This window comes from Protopterus annectens, chromosome 3.part0 (assembly GCF_019279795.1).
Source record: "Protopterus annectens isolate FY-2018-M chromosome 3.part0, PAN1.0, whole genome shotgun sequence".
In the NCBI taxonomy this organism is placed as follows: domain Eukaryota; kingdom Metazoa; phylum Chordata; order Ceratodontiformes; family Protopteridae; genus Protopterus; species Protopterus annectens.
This window is the reverse complement of record NC_056731.1, coordinates 324,869,403-324,894,160: the sequence shown is the minus strand read 5'-3', so window position 1 is coordinate 324,894,160 and position 24,758 is coordinate 324,869,403. Positions and strand designations below refer to the sequence as shown.

The 24,758-nt window shown below is 43.7% G+C and overlaps 1 protein-coding gene across 1 annotated transcript in view; it reads right to left on the bottom strand.

The window, feature by feature from the left end:
- NFX1 (nuclear transcription factor, X-box binding 1) overlaps positions 1-24,758 on the bottom strand; it is a 1,622,551-nt gene that overhangs the window by 624,476 nt on the left and 973,317 nt on the right. Inside the window, exon 14 of the mRNA XM_044065583.1 lies at positions 10,910-11,137. Coding sequence (XP_043921518.1) covers positions 10,910-11,137 — 228 coding nt within the window. The remainder of the gene's footprint in view (positions 1-10,909; positions 11,138-24,758) is intronic.

The window sequence follows — 24,758 nt, the reverse complement described above, 5'->3', positions numbered from 1 at the left end:
ATATTGCAACATAGAAGAGAAGGACATCTACAGTTATGGTAAGATTTTTACACATCTATTTTATGTCCTTCTAATTCCATGTTGCAGTATTCTTTACATATAGGAGAGCGCCAAAACTGAAAGGGAACCCAGGGTGGTGGCTAGAGTAGGAAAAAGCTAAGAGGAAGCACTTTCCAGGAATCCATGGAGAACTGCCTGGCAAATTCTGTCCTGGACCTGGAAACAGTCTCAAATTTGTACTGTTTAGTAATGGTATGAACAGATGACCAAGTGGCAGCTTCCAGGATGGAATGAGCATCTAGATCTTTAAAGAAGGTCCCTGAGGATGGTACTGATCTAGTGGAATGGGCCTTAACAGATGCGGATAAAGCCTTCCCATGGAATTCATAGCAAAACACAATAGTCTTAGATCCATGTGGAGATGGTTTGCTTAGATACAGACAAACCCAGAGCCTTGGAATGAAAGGAAATAAAAAAAAACTGATCAGACCTCCTAATGGACTTAGTTTTGTCAAGATAAAATCTGAGTTGTCTATGAACATCCAAGGTATGCAAATCCCTCTAACTGGAGGACTGTGCAGAAGAGAAAGAGGCAGGCAATTGGATGGACAAGAGAAAACCCATTCACCACTTTAGGCATGAAGCTTGGATTAGTTCTCAAGGATACTCTCTCCTTATGAAAAACTAGGAAAGGGGTAAGCCATCAATGCCTGAATCTCAGACACCCTTCTGGCAGAGTTTAAGGCTACTAAAAGCACAGTTTTCCACCTGCAGAACGTTAGAGAAGCAGAAGCTGCTGGTTCAAAAGGGGCCCAAGTAAGCAATTCTAACATACAATTAAGATCCCAAGGAGGAGGAACTTGTTTCCTGGCAGGGGGGGGGGGTCCTTAAATGTAGGATGCCTTTAAAAAAAAAAAAAAAAAAAAAAAAAAAAGCTTAACTTCTAACCTGGAAGCTAAGGGGGTGTTAAAGGCAAACAAGGCAGAACAATGAACTTTAACTGAAGAATAGGAAAGCCCACTGTTGAGCAACTCGCACAGGTAATAAAGTACTAAGGGAATGTAGAGGTAAGGCCAGGGTTCTAACAGAGTTGCTGTATCCACCAATGCAACTTTTTTCACACAACGGAGCAGGGGAATCAAGACATCTATATCAAACTGTCCTTAGAAACCACTGGAACTTCCTCATGTATAGCTTTGCTAAAGGCATCATGGGGAGAGTGAAGGTCATGAACCCCAGCAATCTCAAAAACTCCATGGCCATGACAGAAAGAGGAGGCATAAGAACCTCCATGAAGGCCTTGAGATAAGTTACTTTTTCCACGGATGAAAAATCAAGTCTGTGCAGAACCTGCACCCCAGGAAAATAAGGTCTTGACTTGGTAGAAGGGATGATGTTCGAGAAACTCAGGGCCTGCAGAAAGGGAATAGCTATGTTCAGATACTGGGTTAGCAAGTCTGGACTGTTGGCCAGAAATAGAAGATCATCCATGTATGGGTAAGACTTGTAGACCTTTTAGCCTCATACAGGCAATAGCTGGGGCCAGGCACTTTGTGAATACCCTTGAGCAGTAGAAAGTCCAAAGGGCAAGACAGTAAACTGACAGTGCAAAGAACCCACCAAGAAACACAAACTTCCTGAAGTGAGGATGAACAGAGGTATGCATCCTTCAGATCCAGGGAAGTTGAGAAGTCTTGATGTGGGACCAGGGGAAGGAGAGCAGGCAGGAATAGCATTCTGAAAGAAGGCACCACTAGGAAAGTGTTTAATAGGGAAAGATCTAATATAGGCCTCCAAGGACCATCTTTGCTTGGAAACAGAAACATCCTGGAGTAAAATCACACCTCCCCCCAGTTGGTCCAGAGGGACAGACTGGATGGTGCCTTGATGGGAAAGTTGAGCAAGAATTGAGGGAAACAGATGTAGTTGACTGGGGGTGAGGCATTTCCTGCAATGGAGGGAGCATCTCCCAAGTCATAAAGTACCTGCTTTGGATAAGAAAGGTGAAGAGACAAGGAGGTACGGCTTTGAAAAGGAGACGAAGCATCACAGAGGACTGTCTGGGATGAAAGGGCTGCCGAGAAGGAGCAACAGCAGCAGAGTAACAGCCTTAGTCCATGGGTGTCTCCTAGAAGGCTTATGAGACCTAGTTCCAGAAGAAGTGGAGGAACAAGCAGGTTTCCTGACAAAAGGAGTTTTGGCATGAACGTTCCTATGTAATTTTGGGACTGGAGAACAAGCATTTCAAATCCTGAAGCTCCTTACCCGATTCCTGAAGTGATTTAAATAACTCTGCAGCTGCTCTGCCAAACAGGGAGGAATTATCTAGAGGAGCATCAAGGAATTTTGCCTTTATGCCATCAGGGAGTGCCTTAAGTCATAAACAGGAATGGCTTCTGAGAACAGATGCAGAAGCTGCTGCTCTGGAAGAGGCCTCAACTGCATCATAACTACATGTGACAGATTGTCTAGCTACCCGGGAGGAGTCTGATAAACGTGAGAGCCAATGATTTGGCCTCTGATTCAGGCAATGAGGAAAGAGCCTGGGTAGCCTGAGTGAGAACAGCCAAAGCATACCTAGATGTGTCTTTGATAATTTAGGGCCCTGATCGCCAATGCGGAAGAGGTAGACACATTCTTACCCAGTCTTTCCAAATTTTTTCTTTCCTTATCAGAAGGAAGCAGACTGGTTGAAGGAGATCGCCATGAAAATTTACCCGAAGGAATGGAAATCACAGTTGGGTCAGCTGAGGGGCATTTAAAAAGAAACTTGCAATCTCAGGGACCTTACATAAGCGATCAGGTCTTTTAGGGGCAGGGGCCTGTGAGGCAGTGGTCTTTGATGCTGCCTTAAAGGCATCTAAGAAGGCTGGTGGAACTGCTGAAAGACAAGGGGTGCCAGCTGGAGAAGCTCAATCTCTCTCTTGTTCTTCTGAGATTTGAGAGAAATCTCAAAGAATTCCTCTTCCTCTGGGGAAGCATATTCCAGTGGAGAAAGAATCTGGGTCCAATATGCTAAAGCATCTTCATCAGAGGATGACTACTCAGAATCAGTGTCAAGAATTAGGAATTCAAAAGGCTGCCCTGAAGAAGGCCTCTGGGACCACAAAGGTAGCACTGGAGAGGAGGAGAAGGCTGGGCTGGCTATAGGAGAGTCGGAGCCAAAGGCCTCAGAGTCAGAGCCTTAAGACCCTGGGAAAAAACTTCCCAATCCGATGTAGGGGTAGGATGAGCAGGAAAGTACAGTTTTATACCTACCATAAATGTAGATGTTCTAGTGTTCACACTGCTGCAGTCATTATACTTGGGTTATCCTCGTCCCGAGTTCCAAAGTCTTGGTCCGGCGTAGGTTGCTGTAGCTTCCTCCCTGACGTCAGTGCACCAGGGGTATATAAGATGCATCCGACGCCATTTTCTTCAGTTTTTCTTGCCCCAGATGTCAGGTGCCCCCAAGCAGGTAGGCAATACATATTGCTAATCAAAAATATTCAATAAAAACAATACATTCAGTTACCAGCAAATACACCCCAAAGGTTGTATAGGATAGAAAGGTATAGATAAGTCCAGCTAGTTCAGAGGGGATGGAGGGAGTGTAACCTGGACTGCAGCAGTGTGAACACTCGAACATCTACATTTATGGTAGGTACAAAACTGTACTATGTTCATCATGTTACACTGCTGCAGTCATTACACTTGGGTAGAATCCCAAAGCTGAGGCTGGGTGGCTGGTCTATAGAGAGTTAGGATTGGCTATGAGGCCCTGCAGAACTGCAGTGGCAAATCCTGCTCTGGATTTAGAGTAAAGAGGCAGGTGGTAATGCTTGGTAAAGGTGTGCACTGAACTCCAAGTTGCAGCCTCCAAAATTTCCTTGGTAGGTACTCCTCTGAGAAAGGCTGTTGAAGTGGCTGTTGCCCTGGTGGAATGTGGCCTAATGTTATTTGGGACTGATTTTCCATGCTGTGTGTAGCAGTACCGAATACAGTGTCCTATCCATTTGGATATAGTCTGCTTTGAGATATCCTTGCCCTGTGATCCTGCAGCATATGCTACAAACAGTTGCTCAGTTTTCCTGAAAGCCTTTGTTTTGTCCAAGTAGAAGCGTAGCTGCCTGTGTATGTCCAAAGAATGCAGAAGTTTCTCCCCTTTATTCTGGGGGCTTGGATAAAAAGTTGGCAAACGTGTGGTTTGGTTAAGAGCCACACTAGATACCACCTTTGGCATAAAGGTAGGGTTTGTCCTTAAAGATACCCTGTCCTGATGAAAAATTATAAAAGGTTCCACTGCCATTAATGCCTGCAGCTCTGAGACTCTTCGTGCTGAAGTTACTGCCAGGAGCAGAGCTGTTTTCCATGATAAAAATTTTAGATCAGCTGTATTGGCTGGCTCAAAAGGTGGTAGGGTCAGTTCTTCCAAAATGAAATTGAGGTCCCAAGTTGGTGTTGGTGCTCTCCGGGGAGGTCTTATGTTTTTAGCCCCTCTGAGGTACTGCTTTAGCAAGGGATGAGAGAATAAAGGAGGATCCGTGTTGTAATATGTTGACATGGCAGAGGCGTGGATCTTAATTGATGAGAAGGATAGGCCTCTGTCCAGCATCTCAGTTAAGTATTGTAAAATCTGAAAAATATTTGGAACAAGAGGGTCAAGGCTTTGAGCCTGGTTCCAGGCGAAGAATCTCTTCCATTTTTCTGAGTAAGCCTTCCTGGTGCTAGGCCTCCTGGCCTCCAAAATGACATCCGTAACAGCTTTAGAGAGAGGTGTTGCCTGTTTGACAAATGTATCTGCCATGCAGCCAGGTTTAGGGTTTTGAGCTGACCGTGCAGGATCTGATTGTTTTGCTGAGTCAGAAGGTGTGGAATTTGAGGCAAAATCCACGGTGGGCCTTATGCCAAGTTCCTTAAGATAGGGTACCAGTGCTGGCGTGGCCAGTCTGGAGCAATCAGGATCATCTGTTTTTTCTTGTCTGGCTTTTAGGAGTACCTTTGAAAGGAGAGGCATAAACTTTTAGGTTCTTCCAGCTGAACAGAAGAGCATCCACTTTGCATGCTTGTTTGTGATAAGTCCTTGTGCAGAATTTTTGTATTGGCAATTCAGTGGGGAGGCAAAAAGATCTATGTCTGGGCATCACCACTTTTGCGTTACCATGCTGAAGATTTGTGGATTCAATTTCCATTCATGAGGGTCCATGATATTTCTGCTTAGATCATCTGCCAGAGTATTTTTCTTTCCTGGCAGGAATTGTGCTTGCAGGTGAACTTGATACGTTAGAGCTGCGTTCCACAAGGTCATGGCTTGCCTGCATAGGGGATAAGAATGAGTGCCCCGTTGCTTGTTTATGTACCACATTACTGTGGGGTTGTCTGTCTTTAGTAGTAATTGTCCTGGATGTAGAAGGTCCTTGAAAGCTGTTAGGGCATTTTGAACAGCCAACATCTCTTTTTGATTGATGTGAAGATGCATCTGGTCTGTGGTCCACTTGCCCTGAATGCATTTTCCTGCAATGTGTGCTCCCCCAGGCGTAATCCGAAGCATCTGTTGTTAGAGTTTGCCTGGCTGTGGGTTGGGTAAAAGGCTGACCCTTGTTTAGGGGACATGCCTGTACCCACCATCGAAACTCCTGTTGTAGGCAGGGAATCATTGGTATTACTGCTTCTAAACTGTGAGTGTTTAGTCCAAACACTTTTCAGGTACCATTGTAATTTCCTCATATGCAGTCTGGCATATGGTATTAGTAGAATGCAGGATGCCATGAATCCCAGGGCCTGCAGAATTTTTCTTGCAGGGAGATGGGACTTTCTTGCCAGCAATTGAAAATATTGAGTTAGTTGAACTTGTTTGCCTGGCGTGAGGGTAAGCCATCTGGGCCGTTGTATTTAAGCTGGCACCCAGGAATTTTATCTGTTGCGAGGGCACTAGTTTTGACTTCTTTTTGTTTACTGTGTACACTAGACAAATTAGCAACCTTTTTACAAATGCCAGATGCTGTAGAAGAATGTCCTTTGTCTCTGCTTGAATAAGGCATTCGTCCAGGTATGGATATATTTGAATTCCTTTTTGTCTGCAAAATGCAATTACTGGTGCCAGGCACTTTGTGAAGACCCTGGGCGCAGTAGATAAGCCAAAGGGCAGTGCAGAGAATTGGTAGTGCATTGTACCAGCTTTGAATCTCAGGTATCTTCTGCAAATTTGTCTGATAGGGACATGCAGGTATGCCTCTGAGGTCCAGAGTAACAAGCCAAGCCTTCTTGCCCAGCATGGGTAGAAGCTGCTGTAATGTCAACATTTTGAATTTCGGAATATTCAGGTAAGTATTCAGAATTGAAAGATCTAGTATGGGCCTCCAGGCCTTGTCCTTTCTGGGGACCAGGAAGAGTCTTGAGTAAAATCCTTGTCCTTGTTTCCTGTTGTGGTACTTTTTGAATAGCTCTCATGTCCATGAGGGCTGAAATTTGTTTTTGTGCCTCTGCCCATTGATTTTGTGGCATGTCTGGCATTCCTTTTAACCTTGATAAAGTATGAAAGTGGAATCTGTAACCTTGTGACACAATATTCAGGACCCATTTGTCTTGGGTGATTGTTTGCCAGTTTTGAGAAAAAAGTGCTAGTTTTCCCCCTAAGGGGGCTTCCAGAAGGGACGTGCTTGGCGTACGAAGGGGAAAGTCATTGTGACCATTTCCTGTAAGGTTGAGACTTTCCCTCACCACCTTTTGGGGTTGAGGTGCCCCCACTGTCATTGTCTGTTTGAGCCTTGGGGTTGAGCTCTGCCTCTTGGGCATCTGTATCTGCCTCTCTGTGGCCTGTCTGACACTGGAAAGGACCAATTCTTTGTTGGCCAATTTCTGCTAAACCGAGGTGGCTGTACCTGTAAGCAATCCTTGACTGTTTGCAGAGATTTAGCTTTATCCTCCATTTTCTTTAACACCGCCTTCTGCCTTAACACCAAACAAAGTATCATGCTGTAAAGGAGCATCCAATAACTTTGCCTTAACATGATCAGGTAAACTTTGTTCTTTTAACCAAGCACGTCTTCGAATCACAGAACCTGTAACTGCGGCTCTACAAGAGGCCTCTAAAGAATCAAAACCACATTGCAGAGTATGATTTCCCACCTGTTCAACTGCATGTAATAAATCCTGTATTTATTTACAATCAGGAGCTTCTGGGATTGCAAGTATGTTCTGTTTTAACTGAGCCATTAAATATTGTTGGTACTTAAGCATGTGAAATTGGCAAATTAAAGCGCTTACTGCTAAAGTTGCAGAAGTGTATACTTTCTTCCCCCATCTATCCAAAGCTCTGGAATCTCTGTCAGAGGGTACTGGATTTTTTGCAATGGAAGCCTTAACCCCTTTTGGACCCTGGGAAATAGTTTCTGGATCAGCAGAAGGGTTTTTGTAAAGAAACTTGAGAGTCAGGGACTCTATAATACCTATCTGGTTTGGCTGGAGCAGGGGGCAAGGAGTCAGGAGATGAACTGGATTCAGAGAACACATCATCCACAATATCTAGCACAGGCAGAATAGCCAGGGGCCTGTGCTGAGGCAATAAGAGGAAATCCCGGAGCCTTTTCTTAGATTCTGAGTAATCCTGGCTTTCCCAATGGAAATGCTCCCTCATGGTATGTAAAGTTTCCCCAAAGAATAATCCTCAGGAGGAGAGGCTGAAGGGATAGATTCTTCAGCATCAGAGTCCTCATAGGGGGGTAGAGAGTATCCCTGGTTTGAAGAGGAATCAGAGGAAATGGAAACCTGATCAGAGGAGTCAGTCTGTATCCTGCCTAGGCCTTTTCTCAGGAGGGGGATGGGAACCCCTGATTAGAGTAATGAGGTTTTCGTCCATTTTAAGCATCTGTTTCTTAGGCATGGAGGACTGTCCAAGAGAATGCTCTACTTGTTTCTTTGCCTTGGCTGTTGTTTTAATGGTAAGTTGTGAAGGTCTGAAAACACCCTTACAGGCTGATGCCTGCTCAGCGGCTCCGGACCCATCTGAGGGATTAGTTTCCATAGGCCCAATACCTTGAGTTTCCAGAGGCCTAGATGTCTCCACGTGGGAGTCGGAAGCGGCCTGTGGCTCTGAGGTAGTGGGTGTCAGGGGCTGCGAAAGCACCTCACTGAGAACCGGCGACTGGCCTAGAAGAGGTTTCGTCGTCTGTTTTGGACCTCGGATGCCTGTCTTTATCCTTGTCTTTGTGTTTTTTTCGGTATTGAGGTCGTCGGCTGATCTGATGGCATCGTATAATTGAACCTTCGGCCAAAGTAGTGCAAAGCAAAATCAAAACGTCTTTTTATAGTGTGTTTGTTAAATCTAGCACAAAACCGACAATTACTGACATCGTGATCAGGGCCTAGGCATGGAATACAGTAAGAGTGGAAGTCCTTATGAGGTATTTGCTTCCCACAAGAAATACAATTAACTTTTTCTGACATCGGACTGAGGCAAGAAAAAAGTTTCGCCAACGAGGTACTTAGCTTTATTGAAGACTTCGGATCTGAAATTCGACTTCGAAAATCCAAGGAGTCAGCCGACCGGCACTTGCGAACTGCTTCTGCTTCGGGCATCGCGTGGCAAGAAAGACTGAAGAAAATGGCGTCGGATGCATCTTATATACCCCTGGCGCACTGACGTCAGGGAGGAAGCGACAGCAACCGATGCCAGACCAAGACTTTGGAACTCAGGCTAACCCAAGTGTAATGACTGCAGCAGTGTAACACGAACATCATGTTTAGTTTTTTGCTTATTTTTAATATGTTTCTCCTGCTGCAGGGAAATGGCGACGTAGGCCCTAGCTCTTGACAACTTCCTAGACAAAGATGCTGGAACAGTCCCAGAGTCTTCTGCAATAATGAGATGTGGTTCCCCCAGATCATCTGAACTGGATGTCTGCATAGACTCAGATGTGTTAGGATCCACACTTCTGACTACTTCCATACCAGCAATCTCCGGAGGAGCGCACCCTACCTCAAGTCTCACTGCCAGTTTTCCATCAACCGCAAGGGATACATCGAAAGGAGTAAGATCACTGCCAGTTTTCCATCAACCGCAAGGGATACATCGAAAGGAGTAAGAGCAGCTAAAGTGGACTTGGGCCTTGATTTGCTAACCTTCCTTTTAATAGACAGCTCAGAAGCACTTATGATACCTTCCATAGCATCCCTAGCCAGACATTTGAGTCTTTGATTTTCTAAATAGAGATTCAAGGCTGACAGATGACTACGCAATGTTTTAGGAACAAAGCCCTGACAAACAGAGCAGACCTGGTGGTCGTGATTAGGCCCTAAGCAAAACAAGCAAAGCTTATGAATATCTATGTTGAATTTGCCTTCCATACCTACACTTGCCCTGTCTGGATGACACTAACAAAAACAAAAAGGCAGTAGCAATACATTAAATCCCCTATGGGGTACTTATCTGAAGATGGAAGACGACACCAACGGTTTCCAATGGCAGACCAAATGCATGAGTAAACCCTTCTGAATGGCAGCAAAAAAGTTCCAAAGATTGTATGTGCAGACGTCCCTTTTATGGCTGATATTGTCTGTGCCTAAATGCGAAGCCCCATGTATAGGCAGTGGCTCTAAGCTTCTGTATACAGGCTAGACGTAGGGTTGACTGGAATACAACCCAGATGTAAAGAATATTGCAACACTGAACAGAAGAACATCTAACTTGTACTCTGGGAAGAAGGGGGCACAGCAGGTAAATCTGTGCCAGCCTTTACCAGGTATGCAGGTGTTAAAAATCAGATCTCACAGTGTGTGTGTTAGCTACTTGGAGCAGGGACACAAAGCACTGGTTTCACAAACAGGGTGCTAGAGGACTTGATTTAGGCACTTGGCTGAGGATTTAACTCCACAGTTCCAGTCAGGAGCCTTACTGGGGACCTGGAGGGAGACAGACACCTAGACCCCGGGCTGAGTGTGTGCCCTGTGTGCTCTTAGGGGAAATTGCTCTTGATGCAGAGAGGACTGAAGCTCCTTGATCACTGGCCTGTAGAAGGCTAGTCACTGTCAGACTGGAGGGTTTTAACAGCCCTTGTTATCCTGGATTCTAGACCAGAAAGAGAGGTCACCCTTTTCTTATTTAGCCTGGTGAGGGCAGTGTCTATATGCCTGACAATAGGGTCACCCATTATTAAAACAATACTGTGGGTCGATGCAGCCTTAGTGGGCCTTAAGGGCTTGAAGTCTGCACTCATCTGATTTTTAGAGGTACGTGCACTGCTTTGGGGTGAAGCTGGGCATGTTGTTATGTAAACTAAATGGTAAGGTTTCTTAATTCTTACCTGCGGGAGGCTTAAGCAGTATTATCTTAACCTGCTTTTCAGGAGAAGGTGCTCTGTGTTATGTGACTGAGCATGTGGTATACTTAATGAATATGTTCTGAGGTGAGAAGGTGCCCTCCAAGCTCAGTAAATACTTGCACTTCTCACAAACGGAACCAATGTGAGGTAGCAATATAAAGTTTTTGTCAATTATGAGGCAGTTGCTACTCTTCTATCTTGTAGGCTACAGAAGGGGCAAAAGAGAATTGCATACTCTTGTTATAGGATGGGGAGATAATGGATTATTTCAGACAAGTTGATAACACAGGATATGGCTAAAGAACACAAAAATATGAACAGTGGCTACTGTAGTATTCACAAGTGCAAAAAAAATGTAAAAGTGACAATAATATGTAGGGTCAAAAAGGTAATTAGCAACAAAAGGCAAATTTAAATCAGACATTGGTTTATACCTAACTAGTAGCAGCAATGAGCAACCCAATGTATCTGGGTGCAATAACTGCAAATCAATGGCTACAGCTAGTCTAAACAAATGGTTCCAATTGCAAATAGCTTTAATGCAGACATCAATTTGTAAAACATACTAAAGGCCTGTGATTGTTTTCTGTCCTAAATTAATTTCACAATACCTTAGCTTTGCATGGCTTTCCTGGGCATGGTGAACGAGGGTGACATGGCTCTTCACAAGGGTGGCCACAGCTTCGAGGGGTGATGCAAGGTTGAGTACAGGGCACATCTGTGATGCAGTCTCCCTTGTGGCAGATCCTTTTACATTTGTGCATACCACAAGGAAGCAGCTTCTGACACTGGAGGCCACAGGAGATGTCAGACAAGTGACAAGGAATATTGTTCCGTTCCTGCAAGAAAGAAAATGACAGTCATTCTTCGAAGCCAGACAATTAAAAGACTACAAAAGTGTTTCAATCACACTGTTGTTTACTAATAGATATAGTTTGACTTTTACCTGCTTCTCACGGTTCCTAAAAGGTAACCTTCAACAACAAAATCTGCTAAGTTGCTGGATCATGCTGTTTTGTTCTTTTTCCTCTGCTGAACCTTTAGAGTACCAAGTTGTCAATCAGTCTACAGTAGATGCATGTCGGAGCTCGTTACCCTCTCACTAAACGCTACTATAGTGCTTCAACTATATGCGGTAAGAAATTACTAAAAATAACACCTGCCACTACTACATGTTCAGGTAAAATACAGGCCAAGTACAGAATGAAGGCAAATAAAAAGCAATATTACAAACAGCCATGTAACTAGTACCGCCATATCAGGGTTCAACAGGTTATGCACTTGCTTCTGATAACATGAAAACTTAAAGGTTGAGGATTTAAAAAAAAAAAAAAGGCTCCATCAGGGAGATGGGATTTATACTTTAATACCACTGTAGTGCTGCATTATGCTCTCTTTTCAATGAGACATTAAACCAGTGTCTCATTTCCCTGCTGTGGTAATGAATTCTCGTGTTCTAAAAATAATTCTGTCACTGGAAAATAAAAGGCGAGGGAGAACCTGAGTGAAAACAATCAAGAAAAAAACAAAAACGGTACGTGGCATGTTCAGTGACTCCAGATCCCTGGGGATGACCGATTAAGGTAATTCACTGCAGAATTACCCTGTGCCACCAAACAAAATTATAGGCTAAAAACCCCTGGGCTGTTAATCAGATTACCTCTGCTTTTCAGGAATCCCCCAAAAGTGATACGGATGGAACCAAACTAGGAGGGCAGACCTTTGCTATCTCTGTTCTAATTAAAGCACGACAGGCTACAATACAAGAATAAAAGGAAAGACCCTCCCCCACTGAAATCTTCAAGGTTCAGAAGCCCCACTAATCAGGTCACTGTACTGACAACCCACTGTCCTCAGGAATCCGAAGGTACAGAAGATGTTAACTAATTTTACTATCCTCTGTGGGCTCAAGTCATCAGGGCAATTTATTCTGAATGGTCATCAATCAATTTACTCGCAAAGTAGGGGCTCTATTCCTGTCATGGTATTAGAAACCCAAAAGATTTGGAGAAATTAAAAAAAAAAAAAGTATGTGCTAAACAAAAGTGGCTAATTAAAGGAAGTCATCTAAGACTTGCCTTTAAAATTATGATCTGCCCTGAGACCAAATGTTCAGACTGTACTATTTCATGAATGTGCTAGCAGTCTACGTTGTAGTAACGCATGTCCTATACTAATGCTCCCCTATAACAAGCAACAGAAGCTACTAACTGACTGGGTATTGGTAGGCCCATGTAAGGATCTAACTGCTAGCAAACAACACTTACAGATACAAAGCCTCAAGTACAATAGGCCCATGTAAGGATCTAACTGCTAGCAAACAACACTTACAGATACAAAGCCTCAAGTACAATTATATGGTTTGCTTAGTGCTAGAATTACCCTACCTACATTTAAAACTGCTTTCTTTCCTTGTTTCTTTTCTACACAGTAAAAATTACTGAATGGTACTACAGAAATTCAATATGTTAAGAGGCCTGTTTTCGATTAGATTTGGATATTATTATATCCTTGTAGATTGCCAAAAAGGCACTTCTGAACACAAAGCTTAGAAATCTTTATGGCGAAAGTGATGGCTAAGAAAATCCAAAAAGACAAACCACATTTGATTTATTTACTTATAAACATGTAAGTATCCAAATTTACAAAGACTAAACCAACACCAAAATATAACTGGCCACTCTCCCCCTCCTGCAAAATATAAATTAAAAAATTAGTGGTGATATTCACCCCAATCCAGGTCCCGCTGTTCATAATACCATCACTCCCAACCCTAAAATAAACTAGTCACCTAATAAATCAAAAAACAGAACCCAAGCTCACCTTACTAAATATGAACCTAAGTATGTACATTGACGCATACAATCCTGATTTGGCCATAGCTACTAAAGCCTCGTTAAAAAATAAAGGATAATAAGACCCCCCCAAGATACAATATACTCAGGCATGACAGACAAAACACATGTGCAGGTGGTGTAGCTATCATCTATAAAAATTTCCTAACCATCACCTTACTTCCACAGGAAATACCCAAATTTAATAATGAACTGCTAACACTCCCAAAAATTAATAGGAAAATTATATGCTTTTCAGCAATTTATATGCCACCAGGGAATAACACTGATACTGCTGAAACCATCCTGTATTGGATATCCCAACAAATTAACCATAAAACTATAATACTCAGACTTAAATATAGACTGGCAACTCCAGTCTACTGGACTACCCAATAACCCTATTCCAACCATAAACTTGTACAACTTCAGACAGTTAACCACCCCTACTAGACTCAATAAACTTCAGGGAGACTGTGACAAACCAAAATACTGCCAGTCCAGCTATCTGGAATTTTGCAAATAATCATGTCATTTGTGAATATTAATACAATTTTTATGCTTTTCTTACAAATGTAAGAACTATATGTTGTGTGCATTAAACAGCTGGTGCAGAAGTGTGTTAAACTGTATGTTATGTACTGAGCTTCAAGAATGTAACCACTGTATATCCTACTGAAAAAGAACAGACGTGCATATAAACTATATTAATAGTAGAAGTTGGAACATAGAGAGTTAACTTGCAAAACTCTAAAAAAAATAAGCTGACAAGTAAAGAGTTTAACAGTTGCGTTTAACTCAGCAAGAAGACAGGATGTCTACAGCTAGAAGTTCTTTCTATTGTCCAGAAACAGAAATCTTTACAGGTTTCCAATGTAAAAGTGTTTAACTGTTTTACGACTTCCAGTTCTAGGCAAACATCTATTTTTAACACAGAGGTGCTAAATTTTAAGTTTCTGTTAACCTGGGAACTGAAGGCAGAGGTGACAGAGTGATGTTATCCAGTTGACCCAGCAGTAGTGTGTTGTTATTAATTTAAAAACTCTAAGAGAAAGTCTGTGCATTTTGTATTTGTCTTTGGACCTGGAAACTTCCTGTCATCAGCACTATAAATGCTTCAGATTGTAAAAAAAACTACCAGAGGACGGAATATACTAGATATTGTTTGTGTTCCCAAAGAAATTACTGTAACTTCAAGTTGAGTTTTACTACCGTTGATGTGCAGTGATCATGGGGTCATAAAGGTTAACTTGTTGCTAGATAATTCTGCCAAACTGAAATCTAAGCCAATGCACAGAAGGTTAATTACAGATTATAGGGAAGCAAAACGGTTACTATATAAAACTAACTGGAGTGAGGTGTTCAGTGGAAAAACTGCAGATGGAATGTGGAAAGTTTTGAAAGAGAAATTGAGAGCAAAAAGTAAAAAAATAACATCGGGATCTAGGCACGCAACATCAAGGAACTGGAAGAGAGGTCGAACTACAACTTTGAAAACTGAAATGAGCTGGACAAACAGATTAAGCATAGTGTTAGACAAGATCAAGAAAAATTTGAAGAAAATTTATATAAAGATATTGAGCATAATAGGAAACCTTTTTATAGATGCACAAGATGTGGAAATAGTAAAGATACACAAATCGATAAACTGTGTGCAGATTCTAAAATTTATTCTGAGACAACAGATTACAGACATATTTACAAAATCTTATGCAAAAGTGTGGCTCCACAAAAGGGGTGGCAAGTTGTCCTAGTGACATCCAGGTAGCCCCAGATACTGAAATCAAATCAGATTATATTGAAAAAGAACTGTGCAAACCGGATCCAAACAAAGTGCAGGGAGGAGACGGAATAAGTAACAATGACCAGAGAACACTTGAGCAAGAACTTACATTGCCATTACATCTATTATTCACTAGGTCATACACATAGGGGGAGATTTCTCAAGATTGGAGACATGCACTTATTAAACCTATCTTTAAGGGAAAGGGGAGTAGGACAAACCCACAACCATAAAGACCTTTAAGTCTACTTTCATGTTGTGGAAAAATAATGGAGAAGGTAATACTGGATAAGTTATTGGCAGAACTGGATAGGCTGGGACTTGAAACCATATAGCACCATGCATATGTTGAAAATAGATCTATTACCACCTGTAACAATGTTCTATAATAATATAACAGCAGCTATGAATGAAAAATTGTGCTGTGATATATTTATATAGATTTAACTTAAGCATTTGACAGGGCCATGCACAAAACACTGATCAATAAATTAGTGTAACTAGGTATTGATGTACTGTTGATAAGATGGATAGCTGCATGGCTTACAAAAGTACAGTTTTGTACCTACCATAAATGTAGATGTTCGAGTGCTAATACAGCTGCAGTCGTAACAGATGGGGTTCTCCTGCCGTCAGGCGGGTCCTCGGTCGGCCGAATTCCAAAGTCTAGGTCCGGCGTCGGTTGTCGTCGCTTCTTCCCTGACGTCAGTGCGACAGGGGTATAAAAGAACCAGCCGATGCCATTTTCTTCAGTTTTTTTTGCCCCAGATGTCAGGTGCCCCCAGAAGGAAGGCAAAACAAACTTATGTAGTAAAGCAAATGCAATATATTCAAAAAACAGTAGTTGCAAGCAAATACACCATAAAAGAATACCCCAATGAGGTTGTATGAGGAGGTGTTAGCCACAAGGCCTGTCCCAAGAGGGGAAGGAGGGAGGGAAACCAGGACTGCAGCTGTATTAGCACTCAAACATCTACATTTATGGTAGGTACAAAACTGTACTATGTTCATCGTGCATACAGCTGCAGTCATAACAGATGGGTAGAATCCCAAAGCTAACAAAGGGGTGGTAGGCACTAAGTGGAACTAGGTGGAGCCAGGATGCCCTGCAAGACTGCAGTGGCAAAGCCCGCTCTAGTTTTGGAGTATAATAGTAGGTAATAGTGCTTGGAGAAAGTATGTACAGAACTCCAAGTGGCTGCTTCCAAAATATCTTTGGTAGGAACCCCCCTGAGGAAAGCTGCAGAGGTAGCTGTGGCCCTTGTGGAGTGAGATCTGATGCCTGTAGGTACAGTTTTACCATGAAAAGAGTAACAAAAGCGTATGCAGTGGGCTATCCATTTTGAGATTGTCTGTTTGGAAATAGGCTTCCCTTGAGCACCTGTAGCATAGGACACAAAGAGTTGCTCTGATTTTCTGAAAGGCTTTGTTCTGTCCAAACAATAACAGAGCTGTCTGTGAATGTCCAAGGAATGTAGTAGCCTCTCCCCTTTGTTTTGTGGATTAGGGTAAAACGTAGGTAAGTGGATAGTCTGATTCAAGGCTACCCTGGATACTACCTTTGGCAGAAATGAAGGATTGATTCGTAAGGAAACTCTGTCCTGATGGAAAATGATGAAAGGCTGCACAGCCATGAGGGCTTGTAGTTCCGAAACCCTGCGTGCTGAGGTGATAGCTAGAAGGAAGGCTGTTTTCCATGACAAATATTGCAGATCTGTTGAAGCAGCTGGCTCAAAAGGAGGCAGGGTTAGTTTTTCTAGAATGAAATTGAGGTCCAAGTCGGTACTGGTTGCTTCCTTGGGGGTTTTATATTCTTAGCCCCTCTGAAGAACTGTCTTAAGAGAGGGTGAGAGAATAAAGGAGGATCAGTGTTGTACTCTGCAGAAATGGCTGAGGCATGGATTTTGATGGAGGAGAATGAAAGTCCACTGCTTAGCAGCTCGGCTAGGTACTGTAGTATTTGAGCTAAATTCAGTATTCCAGGATTCTGACCCTTTTTCTGATTCCAAACACAAAACCGTTTCCATTTTGCGGATTAGGCTTTTCTAGTAGAAGGCCTTCTGGCCTCCAAAATGACATCCTGCACCTCCTTGGAGAGTAGGGTCTGCTGTGAATTTATGGAATCCTCCATGCGGCTAGATTGAGTTATTTCAGCTGACTGTGAAGAGTTTTGAAGTTGTGCTGAGTCAGTAGAAGAGGCATTAGAGGCAGAATCCATGGCGGGGAATGCATCAGGCTCCTCAGGAGTGGGTACCAGTGTTGTCTTGGCCAGTCTGGAGCAATGAGAATCATCTTTGGTATGTCTGCTCTGGCTTTTAATAGAACTTTGGCCAGCAGTGAAAGAGGTGGAAAGGCATAAACAGTCATTATTGTCCAACTGAAAGAGTGCGTCCACTTTCCAGGCCTGTGGATGAAAGGTCCTTGAGCAGAATTTTGTCAATTGGTAATTTCTGTGGGTGGCAAAGAGATCTATGTCTGGCCTTCCCCATGCTTGAATTATCATTGTAAAAACTTGAGGATGCAACTTCCATTCGTGTGGATCTGTCATATTTCTGCTCAGGTTGTCTGCCAGTGTGTTTTCCTTCCCTGGCAGGAATTGTGCTTGAAGTTGGATTTGCAATTCCAGAGCCATGTTCCAAAGGGACATGGCTAGTCTGCACAGGGGATATGAATGAGTTCCTCCCTGTTTGTTTATGTACCACATTCACTGTGGTGTTTTCTGTTCTTATCAATAGCTGCCCTGGATGCAGTAGGTCTTTGAAAGCCATAATAGCATTTATTACTGCTAGCATTTCCTTTTGATTGATGTGTAGGTGCTTTTCTTTTTGTGACCATTTGCCCTGAATGCACCGATCTGTCATGTGCGCCCCCCCCAGGCGTAGTCCGAGGCGTCTGTTGTGATGACTTGATTTGCTTGAGGCTTGCAGAATGGGAGACCTATGTTTCTTTGGCATGCTTGAGCCCAGCACAGAAATTCCTTTTGAAGACATGGAATCAGTGGCGTGATTGTTTCCAAACTGTGGCTGTGTTGAGACCATAAGTTTTTTAGGTACCATTGAAGTTTCCTCATATGCAGCTTTGCACATGTGATTAGCAGGATGCAAGATGCCATGAATCCCAGAGCCTGCAGGATTTTCCTTGCAGTCAGCCTGGTGAAGGTTGCCAGTTTTCTGAAGTATTGAGTTAATTGCCCTTGTTTCTCTGGCGTGAGGTAGGCCATCTGGGTGTTTGTATCCAAGCTGGCACCCAGGAAAATTACTGTTTGAGAGGGTATTAGTCTTGACTTCTTTTTGTTGACTGTGCATCCCAGAGATTTCAACATCATCATTACAAATGCCAGGTGTTTCAGAAGTGTGTGTTTGCTGTCCGCTTGGATCAGGCAGTCGTCCAGATAGGGGTATATTTGTATCCCTTGAAGTCTGCAGAAGGCAATTACTGATGCCAGGCATTTCGTGAACACTCTGGGCGCAGTAGATAAGCCAAAGGGCAACCAAGAGAATTGATAATGGGATGAACCTGCAAGAAATCTGATGCATCTTCTGCAATCTTGTCTGATTGGGACATGCAGGTATGCCTCCTTGAGGTCCAATGTCACCAGCCAAGACTCCTTGCCCAGCATGGGAAGAAGCTGCTGTAATGTGAGCATCTTGAACTTTGGTACGAGTAAATATGTGTTTAGGTTGGATAGGTCCAAAATAGGTCGCCAATCTTTGCCCTTCCTTGGTACCAGGAATAGTCTGGAATAAAAACCTTGACCCTGTTCTTGTGCAGGTACCTCTTGAATAGCTTTCATGTCCATGAGATCTGAAATTTATTTTGTGCCTCTGCCCTTTGATTGTGTGGCAGGTTTGGCATGCCTCTCATTTTTGGAAGGGTGTGAAAGTGGAATCTGTAGCCTCTGTCTATAATGCCCAGGATCCATTTGTCTTTTGTGACAATATGCCAGTTTTTTGAAAATAATGCCAGTTTTCCGCCTAAAGGTGCTGCCATTTGAGCCTTGCTTGGCATGCAAAGGGGAAAGTCATTGGGTCTGCTCTCTGAATGGCTGTGAACTATCCTCACCCCCTCTTGGTGTAGGTGTTTGCCATTGTCTGCCTCTAAATGATCCTCGAGATTGCCCTCTACCTCACGGGCGGCTGTATCTACCTCTTTGAGGTCTGTCCGTGGCTGGAAAGGACCAATTTTTTGAAGGTCAATTTATACTGAAACGTGGCAGTTGTACCTGTAGGAAATCTTTCACTGTTTGCATTGATTTTGCCTTTTCCTCCATTTTCTTTAATACCTCCTCAGCTTTAACACCAAATAATACATATTTTTGAAGAGGTGCATCTAGTAATTTAGCTTTGACATGATCTGGTAAGGTTTGCTCTTTGAGCCAAGCATGTCCACGTATGACTGATCCTGTAACAGCAGCTCTACAAAAGGCCTCTAAAGCATCAAAACCACATTGCAAGGTATGTTTACCCACTTGCTCTGCACTATGCAACAAATCCTGCAACTCCTTCAAGTCTGGTTGTTCAGGTTGTGACATTTTGCTTTTCAACTGAGATAACAAAAACTGTTGATACTTTAACATATGGAACTGACAGTTTAATGCCCTCATTAAAGTGGCCGAGGTGTATACCTTTTCCCCCCACCTTTCTAAAGCTCTGGAATCTCTCTCTCAAGGTAATGGATTTTTGGCAGTGGAGGCCTTAATTCCCTTGGGACCCTGTGAAATAGTTTCTGGGTCAGCTGCATGGCTTTTGTATAAGAATTGGTGTGAATCAGGCACCCGGTAATACCTGTCAGGCTTGACTGGAGCTGGAGGTAAAGAATCTGGGTTAAGGCTGGCCTCAGAATACACATCATCTAGTATGTCTAAGACAGGAGGTATAGCCAGAGACCTGTGCTGAGGGAGGAAGACAAAATCCCTGAGCCTTTTCTTGGAGTCTGAGTACTCTTGGCCTTCCCAGTGGAAGTGCTCCCTCAAGGTATGGAAGGTCTCCCCAAAAGAGTAATCCTCAGGGGGGGGAGACAGAGGGAATGGACTCCTCTGCATCAGAATCTTCGAAAGGGGAGTAAGAATGTTCCTGGTCCTCAGAATGCTCTGAAGTAATGGAGGCTTGGTCCGAGGAAAGGTATTCTTCCTCCACTCTGGGCCTTTTGTCCGGGGGGGGGGGGGGTTTGAGAACCTCTGATAAGAGTAATCAAATCCTCAGCCATTTTGAGCATCTGCTTTTTAGGCATGGGGCCTTGAGAGGGGCCCTGTGGAGCTTGTCTTTTAGAATGCATGTCTGCTTTAGATTTAGTGTAAGCCTTAATGGAAAAAGAAGGCGGCGGCCTGAAGACACCTTGAGAGGTGGCAGGCCTGTCTGAACTCTGAGTTTCCCCGCCAAGAGCGACTTCGGTATCTGTAGTCGGGGTGTGGGCCGAAGAGCCTGCGACCTCGGGCACAGAAGACACCGCTAATGAAGTGTCATTGGTACTCAGGGGCTGCGTAGGCGCCTCGCTGAGAACCGGAGCACATGTAGTCGGCTTTAGCGTGGTGTCGGTAGAAGTCGCGGACCTCGTATGTCGGCCCTTATCTTTACGTCGTTTACTCAAAATTGGAGTCGGAGTATCCGACGACATGTTGTAATTAAACTTTTTACCAAAAATAGTGTTGGGCGAACTCCGCCCGACGCTTAATAGTGCATCTGTTGAATGTAGCACAAAAATGACAGGCAGAGACGTCGTGGTCTGGGCCTAAGCAAGATATACAGAGGGAATGGAAATCCTTATGCGGTATTTGCTTCCCACATGAAATGCAATTATTAACTTTGTCTGACATCGGTCTGAGGCAAGAAAAGTTTCCCCAACGGGGTACTTAGCTTTCTAGAAGTCTTCGGTTGAAAAATATTCGTAATCTCAGGAGCTGGCCGACCGGCACTTGCGAACTGCTTCTGCTTCGGGCACCGCATGGCAAGAAAGACTGAAGAAAATGGTGTCGGCTGGTTCTTTTATACCCCTGTCGCACTGACGTCAGGGAAGAAGCGACGACAACCGACGCCAGACCTAGATTTTGGAATTCGGCCGACCGAGGACCCGCCTGACGGCAGGAGAACCCCATCTGTTGTGACTGCAGCTGTATGCACGATGAACATCAAGGAAATGGCAAGTATCACATACCAACCGATTAGGTGAAATCCTTGGTTACAGTCAATTTGTCCTACAGGGCTCTGTACTAGGCTCTTACTTGTTTAGATTGTATCTTTCAGACCTTACTTTTTCATCTGAGGTGATCTACTGTCTATATGCTACCTGAAATTGGGTAAACTGATTACAAGTGTTACAGATAAGGAATGTCTGCAAAATAATTTGACTAAATTGACCAGTTGGGCACAGGAGAATAATATGTTGATAAATGCATCAAAAACTAAGCATATGAGATTGGGGAGACAAACTGAAAGGTGAATATTTAATACAGGACACAGTGATTGAAAAGTACAGTTGTGTACACTTACCATAAATGCAGATGTTAGAGTGTATTCACCGTCACAGTCATCACATTTGGGTTATCTGCTTGCAGTAGCCCGCAGTCAGCCTGATTACCAAAGTCTTGGGTCCTGCGTCAGTTGCTGTCTCATCTTCCATGACATCAGCTAATCAGGGGTAAAAGCATGCAGCCGACACCATTTTATCAGTTTTTCTTGCCCCAGACGTCAGGTGCCCCATAATGGGAAGCAATTATATACAAGGTTACACCTCCAACAAAAAGCAAATACACCAGAAAGCTTTACGCATAGTGAACAAGAATAGAGGTATAGACAAATAGGAGTCAGGGGGCTGGAGGGAGGGTAACCAGGACTGCAACAGTGAATACACTTGAACATCTACATTTATGGTAAGTGTACACAACTGTACTATGTTCTTCGTGTTTCACTGTTGCAATCATCACATTTGGGTAGATTCCCAAAACTAAGGATGGGAGGAGGTAATTAGATAGCATTATGATCAGCTATAGGTCCCTGCAAGACTGCAGTGGCAAAGTTCTGGATTTAGAAAAAAATTAGCAAGTGGTAATGCTTGGTGAAGGTATTTACAGAACTCCACGTAGCAGCTTCTAGGTTGTCCCTGGTAGGGACACCTCTGAGAAAGGCTGTAGAGGTAGATGCAACCCTGGTTGAATGTGCTCTTATCCCCTTGTGGGGTAGGTTTTCTATGGTGCTTATAGCAGCAATGAATGCAATGGCCAATCCACTTAGAAATGGCTTGCTTTGAAACAGCTTTCCCCTCTGCCCCTGCAGCAAATGCCACCAGCAGCTGTTCAGATTTCCTGAGAGGTTTAGTCCTGTCCAAGTAAAATCTAAACTGTCTGTGCACGTCCAAGGAGTGCAGTATTCGTTTCCCTTTGTTCTGTGGATTAGAACAGAAGGTTGGCAAATGAATGGACTGATTAAGGGCCACACTGGATATCACGTTGGGCATAAAGGAGGGATTGGTCCAGAGGGACACCCTGTCCGCATGAACAATGATGGAAGGCTCCACAGCCATAAGGGCCTGTAATTCAGACACCCTTCTTGCTGAAGTGATGGCTAGAAGAAAGGCGGTTTTCCAAGAAAGGAATTTCAAGTCTGCACTTGCAGATGGCTCGAAGGGAGGTAGAGTGAGCTTTTCCAATACAAAGTTAAGGTCCCAGTCTGGAGTAGGGGCTCTCCTGGGTGGTCTTAAGGTTTTGGCCTCTCTGAGGAATTGCTTCAGCAGTGGATGAGAGAAGATGGGTGGTTCTGTATTGTAATGAGCTAAAATGGCTGAGGCATGAATTTTGATGGAGGAAAAGAAAAGGCCCTTGTGAAGCATCTTAGTTAAATATTGAAGAATCTGAGGTAAAATGGGCGCTGCTGTGCCCATCCCATGAGTTTGGCTCAAAGAGCAGAATCTTTTCCATTTTTCAGCATAGGGTTTTTTAGTACTAGGCCTCCTTGCCTCCAGAATTACATCCATCACTTGTTTACTGAGGGATGGGAATGGGGAGATGAGGTAATTAGCCAGGCTGCCAAGTTCAGGGTTTGAAGCTGTGGGTGCAGAATTTGGCCTTCCTGCTGAGACAGCAGAGCAGGGGTCTGAGGCAGGTGCCATGGTGCCAGCAGTGAGGGGATACCAGTGTTGGCATGGCCAGTCCGGTGCAATCAGTATTGTCCTTGGTTTATCCTGTTTGATCTTTAGTAGTACCTTGGAGAGGAGAGGCAGAGGTGGAAAGGCATAAACTGTTTTTCCAGGGGAAGGACAGGGCATCCACTTTCCCAGCTTGTTGGGGGGAGTCCTTGTGCAGAATTTGTCCAATTGGTAGTTCTGGTAGGAGGCAAACAGGTCTATCTCTGGGCTCCCCCCATTTGTTTCTCAACATGTTGAATATCTGTTTCCAGTTTCCACTCGTGTGGTTCCATGAGATTATTGCTTAGGTCGTCTGCCAGTGTATTTAGCTTTCCTGGCAGGAATTGAGCCTGTAGGTGCACTTGGTAGCTCAAGGCTGTGTCCCACACAGCCATAGCTAGCCTGCAGAGAGGGTATGAGTGGGTTCCCCCCTGCTTGATGTATCGCATAACAGTGGTGTTGTCAGTCTTTACCAATAATTGTCCTGGAAGAATGTGGTCCTTGAAGGCTGTCTGAGCATACAGTACAGCTAACACTTCTTTTTGATTGATATACAGGTGCATTTGACTTGGGTTCCATTTGCCCTGAATGCACTGCCCTACGAAGTCAGCCCCCCATACATAGTGTGATGCGTCTGTTAGGGTTTGGGCTGCAGGGGGTAGAGTGAATGGCAGTCCCTTGTTCTGGTGGGAGGCCTCTGCCCACCAAAGGAACTATCTGTAGACAAGGTATGATAGGAATCATTGAGTCTAGATCCTGAGAATGTTGACACCATAGGCTTTTTAGATACCATTGTATTTTCCTCATATGCAGTCTTGCATATGGAATTAGTAAAATGCAGGAGGCCATGAACCCCAGGGCTTGCAGATAGCTGGGTCTTTGTTGCCAGTAGTTTGAAGTAGGCTGTCAAATGAACTTTTTTCTCTGACGTGAGGTAGGCCATCTGGGAAGTTGTATTCAAGCTTGCTCCCAGGAATACCATTTGTTGGCAGGGTACAAGATGTGATTTCTTTTAATTTATGGTGTACCCCAGAGAAGTTAGCAACTTCTTTAAAAAAGCCAGATAATTTAATAGTATGTCCTGGCTTTCTGCCTGAATTAGACAATCGTCCAGGTATGGGTATATTTGAATATTTCTTTGCCTGCAAAATGCAATGACTGGAGATAGGCACTTGGTGACCCTGGGCGCAGTAGATGAGCCAAAGGGCAGTGCAGAGAACTGGTAGTGCATGCAGCCTGCTCGGGAACATAGTTATCTTCTGCAAGTTTCCCTTATTGAGATGTGCAGGTAGGCTTCCTTTAAATCCAGTGTTGCCAACCAGGCATCTTTGCCTAGCATGGGAAGCAGCTGATGAAGAGTTAGCATCTTGAATCTTGGGATTACCAAAAATGTGTTTAGGATAGACAGATCCAGAATAGGACGCCAGGAATTGCCTTTTCTGGGCACCAGAAAAAGTCTTGAGTAGAAACACTGTCCCCATTCCTCTTCTGGGACAGGCTGAATAGCTCTAATACTTAAGAGAGAGCTTGCTTTTGAGCCTCTGCCCACTGATTTGGTGTAGGTCTGGCCAGCCGTTTGGGGTTGGTAAGGAGTGAAAGTGGAATCAGTATCCTTGGGAAACTATTTAAAATCCATTTGTCCTGGGTAATGAGTTCCCAATTTTTTTTTTTTTTTTTTTGCAAGGCAGGCAATCTTTCTCTCTAAAGGAACAGTCAGTTGAGCAGGGC